The sequence below is a fragment of the Oncorhynchus gorbuscha genome, linkage group LG18 (assembly GCF_021184085.1).
Source record: "Oncorhynchus gorbuscha isolate QuinsamMale2020 ecotype Even-year linkage group LG18, OgorEven_v1.0, whole genome shotgun sequence".
Lineage (NCBI taxonomy): Eukaryota > Metazoa > Chordata > Actinopteri > Salmoniformes > Salmonidae > Oncorhynchus > Oncorhynchus gorbuscha.
Genome location: NC_060190.1, coordinates 78,910,725 through 78,926,233, shown reverse-complemented (window position 1 = coordinate 78,926,233; position 15,509 = coordinate 78,910,725). Strand labels below are relative to the sequence as shown.

General features: G+C 42.5%; 1 protein-coding gene across 1 annotated transcript in view; it reads left to right on the top strand.

The window, feature by feature from the left end:
- The first annotated feature begins 932 nt into the window (after window positions 1–932).
- LOC124003943 (metabotropic glutamate receptor 7-like) overlaps window positions 933–15,509 on the top strand; it is a 393,623-nt gene continuing 379,046 nt past the window's right edge. Inside the window, exon 1 of the mRNA XM_046312602.1 lies at window positions 933–2,205. Within this exon, the coding sequence (XP_046168558.1) occupies window positions 1,687–2,205 (519 nt within the window). The 5' untranslated portion in view covers window positions 933–1,686. The remainder of the gene's footprint in view (window positions 2,206–15,509) is intronic.

Below are 15,509 nucleotides of genomic sequence, written 5' to 3'. Positions count from 1 at the left end.
CTCTCTCTCTCTCTCTCTCTCTCTCTCTCTCTCTCTCTCTTTCCTTCTCTCTCTCTCTCTCCCTCTCTCTCTCTCTCTCTGTCTTTCTCTCTAAACAGTTTTTGCACTTTTGAATATTATCTACTTCACTTGCTAAGGCTGTTATCATATGTTTCCCATGCAATAGGCAGACCTGGCTCTCAAGAGAAGACAGGCTATGTGTTCACTGACCACAAAATGAGGTGGAAACTCAGCTACGTTTACTAACCTCCTGCCAAATGTATGACCGTATTAGAGACAGACATATTTCACCCAGATTATACTGACCCTCTCCTATATCTATGAGGTGAAGTAAGTAATAACAGCAGCAAGATGTGTGAACTGCTGGCACAAGAACAGTTAAAACAGAAACAGCAAGGTGCATTCTACTATTGGCACAACGTTGTATTTATTTAACTAGGCAAGTCAGTTAAGAACAAATTATTGTTTTCAACGACGGCCTAGGAACTGTGGGTTAACTGCCTGTTCAGGGGCAGAATGACAGATTTGTACCTTGTCAGCTCGGGGGTTTGAACTTGCAACCTTCCAGTTAAGTCCAACACTCTAACCACTAGGCTACCCTGCCGCTGTGTTACATTTGTAACCGCTAATAATATAATATTTTCAACTTTATTATCTTGAAACGTTTTGTGTATGTAATGTATACTGGTAATGTCTGATTGTTTTTTCTCTTTGATTTGATTCATTTGCTTTGTAGTTTGTTTTTTGTTGTTGTCGTTTTTATGTTTATTTTTGTTCTCCATTTGCTTTGGCAACGTAAACACGCTTCCCATACCAATAAAACCTCTGAATTGAATTGAGAAAGAGCGAAAAAGATAGAGAGAGAGCATGAGGGAGAGGGAGAGAGGGAGAGAGAGAGCAGGCATCATTCCCTCCGTTAGCACTCAGTGGGAGATACGTGTATTGTCTACGCTCCTCTCCATCCAAGTGAGGCATTTCTAAGGGACCAACAACGGAAAAAAGATTACTTTCACCAAAGATTCAGCCGCATTTGAATCAAACGGGAGGCTCAGCTACCCCAAGCTGGATCTATTTAGAACGCAATTCCGTTATCATCACGCTGTGTGCTCCTGTGATGGACTGCCTGTGAATTAAAACACGAAACACAACTTTTCGGTCTTCTATTTCTGGAAGATTCGTTGATTTTCCCCTGGTTTTCAAACTATTCATTAATGTTTAGGTATTCGTTGTGGAAGTATGACATCAGTGCACTGTGATGGGTGGTGATTCACGATTTCAACGGCGGAATATCAACGGCACTTCCTCGTACGCTCTGTACAAAATGAGTTATGATTAGTAGCGTTTACATTCTTCCCACAGTGGCTGGTGTTCTTTATTGAATATCGACTCAAATTCAAACCCGGAATGGGTGTCCATGCAACAAGCGACTGTGTGAACGGTACTCTGCTTCTCAGCAGTTGTGCGCACATTTAGAAGGAATAAGGCATTGCTAAACCCGTCGGTAGACTAAACCAGAATAATCTGCACACCTGCACATTTTTTTCTACACATGGACTTACTTTGGACGATATACCACCTTGATTTCATAGAAGTATAATTTTAAAAAAGTGCCTCGGTGAATCTGGTATTTTCTTCTGAATCGAAGTCGGAGGAGGCAGGAGGAAGATAACGAGATAGAGAAGGACCATGGCCAGGCTAAGGCATGGTGGTGGTGTGGTTCTGAACAAACCCTGCTTTACGTGGCAAGTGTTGTGGGTGATGAAAGCTCTATTCGACCTCACAGCATCGCAGGAAATTTACGCACCGCATTCCATAAGAATGGAGGGAGACCTGACCCTTGGTGGCCTCTTCCCTGTGCACGCCCGGGGGATCCCGGGGGAACCGTGTGGCGACATCAAGAAAGAGAACGGGATCCACCGCCTCGAAGCTATGATGTACGCCTTGGATCAAATCAACAGTGATGACGAGCTTTTGCCCAATATCACCCTAGGTGCCCGGGTGCTCGATACGTGTTCTAGGGATACCTATGCTCTGGAGCAGTCTCTGACTTTTGTGCAGGCACTCATACAAAAAGACACTTCGGACGTGAGGTGTTTGAACGGTGAGCCACCAGTGTTCGTCAAGCCAGAGAAAGTTGTTGGAGTGATTGGAGCTTCAGCGAGTTCTGTATCAATCATGGTGGCGAACATATTACGTCTCTTTCAGGTGAGTGGTGATAATAATTAAACAGACATAAATCATGTGTTATAATGCGAGAGAGAGAGAGAGAGAGAGAGAGAGAGAGAGAGAGACAGAGAGACAGAGAGAGAGAGAGAGAGACAGAGAGAGACAGAGAGAGAGAGAGAGAGAGAGAGAGAGAGAGAGAGAGAGAGAGAGAGAGAGAGAGAGAGAGAGAGAGAGAGAGAGAGAGAGAGAGAGAGAGAGAGAGAGAGAGAGAGAGAGAGAGAGAGAGATAGAGAGAGAGAGAGAGAGCGCGAGAGAGAGAGAGAGAGAGAGAGAGAGCGAGAGAGAGAGAGACCAAAACGCTGTACTTCCTGTCTGTTCTGTTTCCAAAGTCACAATCACATGGAGCGAATGATGTGGTTCTCACTGATATTTCAGATTCCACAATGGACAGAATTTACACCCGATATAAATTAAATGGAGATCCATATCTTTGAGAAAATTGATGTCAACACTCTGTTGCTGGTATGTGTCCTCCCCCTCATGGGTTTGAGACGTGTGATGCTGTTGCATGCTTGAGATGCCACAGGGAAAGACGTTTCCTGTCAAGTTGTGTAATGCTGGTATGCAGATACATTGATTTCAAACATTTGTATCTAGTAGTCTGGTCTACTTCACCACCAGCAGTTACCGTACCCGGTCTCCCAGGTGGTTGCTACTTAAAGTCCCCAGGACATTGACAGTATTAGGCAAGACTGCCTTCTTTTCTGGTGCACCAGAATCATGGAATAGTCTACAATCCATGCTTCATCTAGATATGTTAGTGCCTCTGAATGGAATAGTCTACAATCCATGCTTCATCTAGATATGTTAGTGCCTCTGAATGGAATAGTCTACAATCCATGCTTCATCTAGATATGTTAGTGCCTCTGAATGGAATAGTCTACAATCCATGCTTCATCTAGATATGTTAGTGCCTCTGAATGGAATAGTCTACAATCCATGCTTCATCTGGATATGTTAGTGCCTCTGAATGGAATAGTCTACAATCCATGCTTCATCTGGATATGTTAGTGCCTCTGAATGGAATAGTCTACAATCCATGCTTCATCTAGATATGTTAGTGCCTCTGAATGGAATAGTCTACAATCCATGCTTCATCTAGATATGTTAGTGCCTCTGAATGGAATAGTCTACAATCCATGCTTCATCTAGATATGTTAGTGCCTCTGAATGGAATAGTCTACAATCCATGCTTCATCTAGATATGTTAGTGCCTCTGAATGGAATAGTCTACAATCCATGCTTCATCTAGATATGTTAGTGCCTCTGAATGGATTTAAAATGTTGATGGGAGACTCTGTTACAAAAGAGTGTAAAATGCTTTGTTTTAGGCTGGATCATGTTGTTGTATTGTTGTATGTTTTAATTATGTCATGTATTGATTGTTGCTTCCTTCTTGGCCAGGACTCCCTTGAAAAAAGAGACTCTGGGTCTCAATGGGCTTTTCTTGGTTAAATAAATGTAAAAACTAAAACAAATGGAAATAGTGAATGCAAAATGCGTTGGAGAAACCAAGTTCAGCTTTAAAGTTGTTAGATTGAAGTGGCTGTCAGCTCATTTCTCAAATCGATATATATACTGTTAGAACACATCTGGCTGCAGCAACAGTGGTTTAGCAGCAGGGCCTGGTGCTGGATGGACAGCTCCTTCCTTTTTCCAGCACCGCGAGCCTCCACATAGCTTCAGCAGGGCTTGGTGCTGAAAGGACAGCTCCTTCCTTTTCCAGCACCGCGAGCCTCCACATAGCTTCAACAGGGCTTGGTGCTGGATGGACAGCTCCTTCCTTTTCCAGCACCGCTAGTATCCACATAGCTTCAACAGGGCTTGGTGCTGGATGGACAGCTCCTTCCTTTTCCAGCACCGCGAGCCTCAACATGGCTTCAGCAGGGCTTGGTGCTGGATGGACAGCTCCTTCCTTTTCCAGCACCGCGAGCCTCCACATGGCATCAACAGGGCTTGGTGCTGAGAGGACAGCTCCTTCCTTTTCCAGCACCGCGAGCCTCAACATGGCTTCAGCAGGGCTTGGTGCTGAGAGGACAGCTCCTTCCTTAACCAGCACCGCGATTCTCCACATGGCTTCAGCAGGGCTTGGTGCTGAAAGGACAGCTCCTTCCTTTTCCAGCACCGCGAGCCTCCACAAGGCTTCAACAGGGCTTGGTGCTGGATGGACAGCTCCTTCCTTTTCCAGCACCGCTAGCCTCAACATGGCTTCAGCAGGGCTTGGTGCTGGATGGACAGCTCCTTCCTTTTCCAGCACCGCGAGCCTCCACATGGCATCAACAGGGCTTGGTGCTGAGAGGACAGCTCCTTCCTTTTCCATCACCACTCTACTGCTCTCATATTCTGACCGTGTGGCTGGTAGGGCACAGCGTCGTGGGACATTCATATGGCGTGGGGCTGAATGGACAGCTCTGTACCACCACAGCACCGCTGTGCACCCTCTGCTCTCTCGTATTCCGTCCGTGTTCACTAGGGCAAAACACTCTGTATTCATTTCACTGAATACACCCAATATCCCGGACATTCAGAGTTCTGCGCATTTTCAATTTTGAAATGCCACATAGACATGGGAATACAGACATGGGACCACACAGGCCTAGACATGGGAATACAGACATGAGACCATACAGGCCTAGACATGGGAATACAGACATGGGAATAACATTTACATTTGAATGGGAAAGCATTGCTTGTCAGCCAGTGTATCAATATGGGCATTAAAAGCCTGCACACATGCCTATAGGGCTTGCAATAGTCATGGGGTGATGGGGACATTACATTTCTAATGGGAAAATCATCCGTTGTCATCCAGCGTATCCCTATGCACCCCAGAGATACACAGAGAAGCATTTCTCTTCTTCGTTATTGTTTCACTGATAGAAAACTCACTGATATGAACTCATCCCTACAGATACACAGCTGTTTGCAGGTTCATTACCCAGCTAATGTCTCCACATGTTGTCAGCAGTGGATCACCAGACCAATGGACCTGTGTTTACAGTGTTGTCACGGTGATGTTTTCCCCTCGATATCAGGAAGCAGTTTTCTGCATAGTACTTTCCTGCTCCTCTCATTCGTCGGTCTAAATCAGGTTGTTTCATTGTAACTGGGAACCATATTAGCAGCAGCAGCAGGAGCACACATCCCATTAGCTCAGTGCCTTTGTGTTGTTCTGAGGGCTTGATGCTAATGCAGTCCCAGTCCCACTGCTCCACTCTGCATGTGTTATGATGACAGTGTAACTTCATATGTCATGATGACAGTATAACTTATAATATATAATAATAATATATGCCATTTAGCAGACGCTTTTATCCAAAGCGACTTACAGTCATGTGTGCATACATTCTACGTATGGGTGGTCCCGGGAATCGAACCCACTACCCTGGCGTTACAAGCGCCATGCTCTACCAACTGAGCTACATTACCCTGTAACTTCATATGTCATGATGACAATATAACTTCACATGTCATGATGACAGTATAACTTCATATGTCATGATGACAGTATAACTTCATATGTCATGATGACAGTATAACTTCATATGTCATGATGACAGTATAACTTCATATGTCATGATGACAGTATAACTTCATATGTCATGATGACAGTATAACTTCATATGTCATGATAACAGTGTAACTTCATATGTCATGATGACAGTATAACTTCATATGTCATGATGACAGTATAACTTCATATGTCATGATGACAGTATAACTTCATATGTCATGATGACAGTATAACTTCATATGTCACGATGAGAATATAAGTATCTGTGGTTTGTTATTTAGTAGAGTGTGCCTTGTTACTGTTACTTAAGGTCTGTTTCTGCCATTTTGTATGAGTACAGTCCATTCATTTCAGACAAGTTAAGATGTTGAAGCTACTTTTCTTTTACATTTGAAATAATAAATTATGCATATATTTATATCTTTACTGAATAAAAATATAAATGCAACATGCAACAATAGAGTTACAGTTCATATAAGGAAATCAATCAATTTAAATAAATTCATTCGACCCTAATCTACGGATTTCACATGACTGGGTAGGGGTGCAGCCACTTGGGAGCCAGGCCCACCCATTGGGGAGCAAGGCTAGCCAATCATAATGCCCCCCCCCACAATAAGGGGCTTCGTTACAGACAGAAATACTTCTCACTTTCATCAACTGTCCGGGGGGCTGGTCTCAGACGATTCTCGCAGGTGAAGAAGCCGGATGTGGAAGTCCTGGGCTGGCGCGTTTAAACGTGGTCAGCGTTTGTGAGGCCAGTTGTACGTGCTGCAAACATTTCTACAACGATGTGGGAGGTAGCTTATGGTATATAAATGAACAGAAAATTCTCTGGTAACAGAGCTTGTGGACATTCCTGCAGTCGGGCATTGCAATTGCACTGCTCCATCAAAACTTGAGGCATCTGTGGCTTTGTGTTGTGTGACAAAACTGCACATTTTAGAGTGGCCTTTTATTGTCACCAGCACAAGATGCACCTGTGTAATGATTGTGCTGTTCAATCAGCAAAGGGAAAATGCTCACGAACAGGGAGGTAAACACATTGGTTGGAAAAATCCTAAAGAATATATGTGTGTTCAGTGTATTATTATTACTATTCAGAGTATTGATATTAGTATACCTAACAGAGTATTGATATTACTATTACTAACAGAGTATTGATATTAGTATTACTAACAGAGTATTGATATTAGTATACCTAACAGAGTATTGATATTACTATACCTAACAGAGTATTGATATTACTATTACTAACAGAGTATTGATATCACTATTACTAACAGAGTATTGATATTACTATTACTAACAGAGTATTGATATTACTATTACTAACAGAGTATTGATATTACTATTACTAACAGAGTATTGATATTACTATTACTAACAGAGTATTGATATTACTATTACTAACAGAGTATTGATATTACTATTACTAACAGAGTATTGATATTACTATTACTAACAGAGTATTGATATTAGTATTACTAACAGAGTATTGATATTAGTATACCTAACAGAGTATTGATATTACTATTACTAACAGAGTATTGATATTACTATTACTAACAGAGTATTGGTATTACTATTACTAACAGAGTATTGATATTAGTATTACTAACAGAGTATTGATATTAGTATACCTAACAGAGTATTGATATTACTATTACTAACAGAGTATTGATATTACTATTACTAACAGAGTATTGGTATTACAATTACTAACAGAGTATTGATATTACTATTACTAACAGAGTATTGATATTACTATTACTAACAGAGTATTGGTATTAGTATACCTAACAGTGTATTGATATTAGTATTACTACCATAGTACTGATATTAGTATTACTAACCTAGTATTGATGTTAGTATTACTAACCTAGTATTGATATTAGTATTACTAACCTAGTATTGATATTACTATTACTAACCTAGTTTTGATATTAGTATTACTAACCTAATATTGATATTAGTATTACTAACCTAGTATTGATATTACTATTACTAACCTAGTATTGATATTAGTGTTACTAACCTAGTATTGATATTAGTATTACTAACAGAGTATTGGTATTAGTATACCTAACAGAGTATTGATATTACTATTACTAACAGAGTATTGATATTAGTATTACTAACAGAGTATTGATATTAGTATTACTAACAGAGTATTGGTATTAGTATTACTAACAGAGTATTGGTATTAGTATTACCACCATAGTAGTAACATTAGTATTACTAACAGAGTATTGATATTATTATTACTAACAGAGTATTGATATTAGTATTACTAACAGAGTATTGATATTACTATTACTAACAGAGTATTGATATCAGCATTACTAACATAGTATTGGTATTAGTATTACTAACAGAGAATTGATATTACTATTACTAACATAGTATTGATATCAGTATTACTAACAGAGTATTGGTATTAGTATTACTAACCTAGGATTGATATTAGTATTACTAACAGAGTATTTATATTACTATTACTACCATAGTATTGATATTAGTATTACTAACAGAGTATTGATATTAGTATTATCAACATAGTATTTATTTTAGTATTACTTTCCAGACTTGTAAATGTGTATTACTAACAGAGTATTTGCAGTATTAATAATATTCAGAGTTTTTTATTAGTATTACTATTCTGAGGTATAAAATGAAAAGTAGGGGTGCCTTGAATTTTACATTTACATTTTTACACACCACACATGCCAGGGCAGTCCTTTTGCCTGTCTGCCTAGCAGAAAGCCTGCTGCTGACATCGTTGAGGTGTGTGTGTCCCTGTGTGTGTGTCCCTGTGTGTGTGTCCGTGTGTGTGTGTGAGACCGTGTGTGTGTGTGTGTGTGTCTGTGTGAGACCGTGTGTGTGTGTGTGTCTGTGTGAGACCGTGTGTGTGTGTGTGTGTGTGTGTGTGAGACCGTGTGTGTGTGTGTGTCCCTGTGTGTGTGTGCGTGTGTCTGTGTGAGACCGTGTGTGTGTGTGTGTGTGTCTGTGTGAGACCGTGTGTGTGTCTGTGTGAGACCGTGTGTGTGTGTGTGTGTGTGTCCCTGTGTGTGTGTGTCTGTGTGTGTGTCTGTGTGAGACCGTGTGTGTGTGTGTGTGTGTGTGTGTGTGTGTGTGTGTGTGTGTGTGTGTGTGTGTGTGTGTGTGTGTGTGTGTGTGTGTGTGTGTGTGTGTGTGTGTGTGTGTGTGTGTGTGTGTGTGTCTGTGTGAGACCGTGTGTGTGTGTGTGTGTGTGTGTGTGTGTGTGTGTGTGTGTGTGTGTGTGTGTGTGTGTGTGTGTGTGTGTGTGTGTGTGTGTGTGTGTGTGTGTGTGTGTGTGTGTGAGACCGTGTGTGTGTGTGTGTCTGTGTGAGACCGTGTGTGTGTGTGTGTGTGTGTCTGTGTGAGACCGTGTGTGTGTGTGTGTCTGTGTGAGACCGTGTGTGTGTGTGTGTCTGTGTGAGACCGTGTGTGTGTGTGTGTCCCTGTGTGTGTGTCCCTGTGTGTGTGTCTGTGTGAGACCGTGTGTGTGTGTGTGTGTGTGTGTGTGTGTGTGTGTGTGTGTGTGTGTGTGTGTGTGTGTGTGTGTGTGTGTGTGTGTGTGTGTGTGTGTGTGTGTGTGTGTGTGTGTGTGTGTGTGTGTGTGTGTGTCTGTGTGAGACCGTGTGTGTGTGTGTGTGTGTGTGTGTGTGTGTGTGTGTGTGTGTGTGTGTGTGTGTGTGTGTGTGTGTGTGTGTGTGTGTGTGTGTGTGTGTGTGTGTGTGTGTGTGTGTGTGTGTGAGACCATGTGTGTGTGTGTCTGTGTGAGACCGTGTGTGTGTGTGTGTGTGTGTGTGAGACCGTGTGTGTGTGTGTGTGTCTGTGTGTGTGTGTGTGTGAGTCTGTGTGTGTGTGAGTCTGTGTGTCCACGTGTGTGAGTGTGAAATGGGGCTGTGTCAGACAAGGGTAAAGGGTACTACCTCAGGGTGCTGTTACACTCCCTGGCATCAAGAACAGAAGAGTAATGTGGACAGGCACCTTGTGTGGGCAGTGGATGTTTCCCAAATGGCACATTGTCCCCTAAATAGTGCACTACTAGTAGTACACACCATAAGGAATAGGTTTCCATTTGCGACACAAAGAGTCTTGAGTGTGGGGAACCCCTCGTAACTTTCACCCTCAGCAGCCAGCCTCCGGAGGGAAAGACAAGATGTTATCTTTATTTAGTTTTGGGGAGGTTGGTGAGGTTATATTCTCCTTACCTCAGGACGTGATGCCCAGTGAAACTCAGGGGACACAGTCCTCTGTTTCTGCCTTAGGTAGACACACACACACACACACACACACACACACACACACACACACACACACACACACACACACACACACACACACACACACACACACACACACACACACACACACACACACACACACACACACACACACACACACACACACACACACACGCCAATGGACATGCACTCACACACACACACACACACACACACACACACACACACACACACACACACACACACACACACACACACACACACACACACACACACACACACACACACACACACACACACACACACACACACACACACACACACACACACACACACAGGTAGTGTCACTGTGAAGTATCCCAGAGTGAGAGTGTAGTGATCTAGCGTTTTCTTCAGGACTCTATGTCTTCAGGACTCTATGTCTTCAGGACTCTCTGTCTTCAGGACTCTCTGTCTTCAGGACTCTCTGTCTTCAGGACTCTATGTCTTCAGGACTCTCTGTCTTCAGGACTCTCTGTCTTCAGGACTCTCTGTCTTCAGGACTCTCTGTCTTCAGGACTCTATGTCTTCAGGACTCTATGTCTTCAGGACTCATTTCATATCATTTCATGTGTATATCATATCATTTCATGTGTATATCATATCATTGGTGTATTGGTGCATATCGGTACCTGCAACCTTTTGTCATAAAGTACTCCAGCATACGGCTGTGTTCAAAACACTGTACTTTCAAAATACATATTTTATCTTTACCCATTAAACAGTTGGGAGCATATATATATATATATATATACTGTAGTGTGCAACTTTCTTTCTTTCTTTTCATTCAGTCATTCATTATTTCATTATTTCTTTCATTATTTCATTATTTCGTTCTTTCTTTCTTTCTCTCTTTCTCTCTTTTTTTCTTTCCTTCTTTCTTTCTCATTCTTTCATTCTTTCCTTCTCTCTCTCTTTCTCTCTTTCATTCTTTCATTCTTTCTTTCTCTTCCTTCTTTCTCTCTTTCTTCTTTCTTTCTCTCTCTCTTTCTTTCTTTCTTTCTTTCTTTCTTTCTTTCATTCTTTCATTCTGTCTTTCTTTCTCTCTCTCTCTCTTTCTTTCTTTCTTTCTTTCTTTCTCTCTTTAATTCTACACAGTTTACTGTTCCATTACTCATCACCTCTCCAGTATCTTTGGATGTGCATCAGCTCATGCTTTTTCCATTCAACAATCTCATTACATGGAGACAATGAAGCTGATTAACTGTTACCACCCAATGACTACAATACAGTTTCTTCCAGAGATAACGCAAGCTCCTTTTACTCTGTAATAAAAAAGAAGCATATCGACTCCAGCCTGGTGGTCTTGTTATAAGATTAAACCCAAGGTCTGTCCTTGATCCTGATAACATCAGAGACAGTGACCCCCTGTTGCAATGGAAGAGAACACTTACTCCAGAGTCCAGACCCACAGCAGGGGATCTCAGCACGGTTCTCTGCTGGGTATAGTCAGTGGTGCTGGCAGGAGTTCTATTTCATTTGTAGTAAGCCTATCCTGAAAAGGCAGTTGACCCTCTTGGTGTTGGCTTTTTCTATACTATTCTACTGTATCTTAGTCTGTTACGCTCTGACATCTCTCGTCCATATGTATATATGTAACAGTATAGCTTCCATCCCCTCGCCCCGACCTGGGCTCGAACCAGGGACCCTCTGCACACATCAACAACTGACACCCACGAAGCATCGTTACCCATCGCTCCACAAAAACCGCGGCCCTTGCAGAGCAAGGGGAATAACTACTTCAAGGTCTCAGAGGAAGTGATGTCACCGATTGAAACGTTATTAGCGCGCACCACCGCTAACTAGCTAGCCGTTTCACATCGGCTACATATAGTCTTTCATTTGTTCCTACTTAGATTTATGTATAGATATTTCCACACTGTCGGAGCTAGAAGCACAAACATTTCGCTACACCCGCAACATCTGCTAATGATAAGGAAATGTGTTTTAATAAATGATAAGAATGTTGCAGTCCTGAAACCATAGGTCTGATACCATGTGATTGTATGAAATTAATTTGAATCATTAGATTATTATAATACATGTGTGTAAGTTTTAGACTCATTCGATGATTATATTATAATACTGTGTGTGGTTTTAGTCAGAATCAACGTTTGGAAACAATGTCTCTAGTGTTTTGAGAACAGACTATCTGTCTGAGCCAGATCCGGAGAGACCTTGGCTGGGACACTGAGAACTTCCCAGTCCCAGGTCTCTCCCTATCTTAGGGGAGGGGAGGAAGACACTATTCTCACGTACTCCCCTAGGCTCTGTTGGCGGGCGGATTTGATGGTTGGTGTGGAAGGATGTGTGTCACTATAAATTGAAGGTCCTGTACTGTACAACGTTCCCGTGAATAAACATTTAACTGTGGTAGACTGGGCCTCTGTCTGTTTTCAGTATCTTACAAATCCTGATATAACAGACTGAGGGTAACATAATTGAATTGGTAAATGAACTGGAGTATAGATTTCTCCTGACAGCTAATCACGTGTATGTGGCCAATAATATGTGATTTGATATTTATTTGATTTGACTTTTCCTAAAGTGTTTCTCCAGATTGTTTCTTATATGGATTCAGTGACCCCCTGTTATCTCTCGTACCTACACGTGCTGCACGAGGACCCACATGACTGTTATCTCTCGTACCTACACATGCTGCACGAGGACCTACAGGACTGTTATCTCTCGTACCTACACGTGCTGCACGAGGACCCACATGACTGTTATCTCTCGTACCTACACGAGGACCCACATGACTGTTATCTCTCGTACCTACACGTGCTGCACGAGGACCTACAGGACTGTTATCTCTCGTACCTACACGAGGACCCACATGACTGTTATCTCTCGTACCTACACGTGCTGCACGAGGACCTACAGGACTGTTATCTCTCATACCTACACGTGCTGCACGAGGACCTACAGGACTGTTATCTCTCGTACCTACACGTGCTGCACGAGGACCCACATGACTGTTATCTCTCGTACCTACACGTGCTGCACGAGGACCTACAGGACTGTTATCTCTCGTACCTACACGTGCTGCACGAGGACCTACAGGACTGTTATCTCTCGTACCTACACGTGCTGCACGAGGACCCACATGACTGTTATCTCTCGTACCTACACGTGCTGCACGAGGACCTACAGGACTGTTATCTCTCGTACCTACACGTGCTGCACGAGGACCTACAGGACTGTTATCTCTCGTACCTACACGTGCTGCACGAGGACCCACATGACTGTTATCTCTCGTACCTACACGTGCTGCACGAGGACCTACAGGACTGTTATCTCTCATACCTACACGTGATGCACGTGACCCACAGGACTGTTATCTCTCATACCTACACGTGATGCACGTGACCCACAGGACTGTTATCTCTCATACCTACACGTGATGCACGAGGACCCACGGGATGGTATACCCCCCCTTCATAAACTCTCATCCGTGCATGTTGCATGAAGAGACCACATCAGACTCCTCCAGAGTTCAGTCTCAGTGGGGTTACAAGTCCGCTGGCTAGATGCTTGGCTGTATGGAGTTTTCCTTATTACTGCTGTGCTGTGCTGTGCTGTTTGCCTATATGAATTCACCAGTTGACTGAGCTGCCACCAAGCATTAGTCTCTCCTCGACCTTCTGTCCTTGAGGAGGGAACGCTTGGGTGAAGAAGCATCCTTCTCTACCTCTCTCCCTCTGTCTTCTCCTTTCTCTCTCTCCCCCTGTCTTCTCCTTTCTTTAATCTCTCTCTCTCTCTCTCTCTATCTCTCTCTCTGTCTTCTCCTTTCCATCTCTCTCTCTCTCTCTCTCTTGCTCTCTTCCAATTCAAATCGATTACATTTAGAGGGAATATATTGTTATGGCAAACATATGTTTATGATGCCAAAGCAAGTGAAATAAACAAAACAGAAAACTGAGAAGAAACAAATTTAACATCAACAAAAAACTAGTAGAAAGTAACAGTAAACATTTCACTCAACAAGGTTGAAAAAAGTGTTACAGTGTATCCAGACCCTTTGACTTTCTCCACATTTGTGACCGACCAGCTCAAATCGGTCTTATGTAGAAACAGTTGAAATTGTGTTTTTTTTTACTACATTTGGATAAATGTAGAGACTCAGAGTTACAAAATGGTATATCATACACTACATTTGAAGGAACAATGGGAAAGTAATTCTGCTTTGAAAGTTGATAAACTTGTAAACACACTTTTGAGAAAAGGGCCTATGAATGTTTTGGTACCTACTGGAGAGCTCTGCTTTGATTCCACCATTCAGCATCCTTCACACCCTCTTAAGCTTTAGCCCCGCCCCATTCATCATCCTTCACACCCTCTTAAGCTTTAGCCCCACCCATTCAGCATCCTTCACACTCTCTTAAGCTTTAGCCCCGCCCATTCAGCATTCTTCATACCCTCTTAAGCTTTAGCCCCGCCCATTCAGCATCCTTCACACCCTCTTAAGCTTTAGCCCCGCCCATTCATCATCCTTCAAACCCTTTTAAGCTTTAGCCCCGCCCATTCAGCATCCTTCATACCCTCTTAAGCTTTAGCCCCGCCCATTCAGCATCCTTCACACCCTCTTAAGCTTTAGCCCCGCCCATTCATCATCCTTCAAACCCTCTTAAGCTTTAGCCCTGCCCATTCAGCATCCTTCACACCCTCTTAAGCTTTAGCCCCACCCATTCAGCATCCTTCACACTCTCTTAAGCTTTAGCCCCGCCCATTCATCATCCTTCATACCCTCTTAAGCTTTAGCCCCGCCCATTCATCATCCTTCACACCCTCTTAAGCTTTAGCACCGCCCATTCATCATCCTTTACACCCTCTTAAGCTTTAGCCCCGCCCATTCATCATCCTTCATACCCTCTTAAGCTTTAGCCCCGCCCATTCAGCATCCTTCACACTCTCTTAAGCTTTAGCCCCGCCCATTCAGCATCCTTCACACTCTCTTAAGCTTTATCCCCGCCCATCTCTTTAAGGATTCACATGTGAGGTCATGTACTAAACAGTGAGTAGTGTAGTAAAGATTAAGACTAAAATTAGTAGCCTACAATAAGGAAACATTCCAGGTAAACAGAAAGTGTCCAGATAAAATTAATATTATTAATAATAAATATTAGATTACCCACTTGTCTAAATTCAAATCAAATGTTATTTGTCACACATGCCGAATACAACAAGTATTCACCTTGTGGTGAAATCCCTTAACCAACAATTCAGTTTTAAGAAAGAAAAAAATATAGAACAAGTAATTAAGGAGCAACAATAAAATAACAGCAGTGAGGCTATATACAGGGTATTACGGTACAGAGTCAATGTGGAGGCTATATACAAGGTATTACGGTACAGAGTCAATGTGGAGGCTATATACAGGGTATTAGGGTACAGATTCAATGTGGAGGCTACATACAGGGTATTACGGTACAGAGTCAATGTGGAGGCTATATACA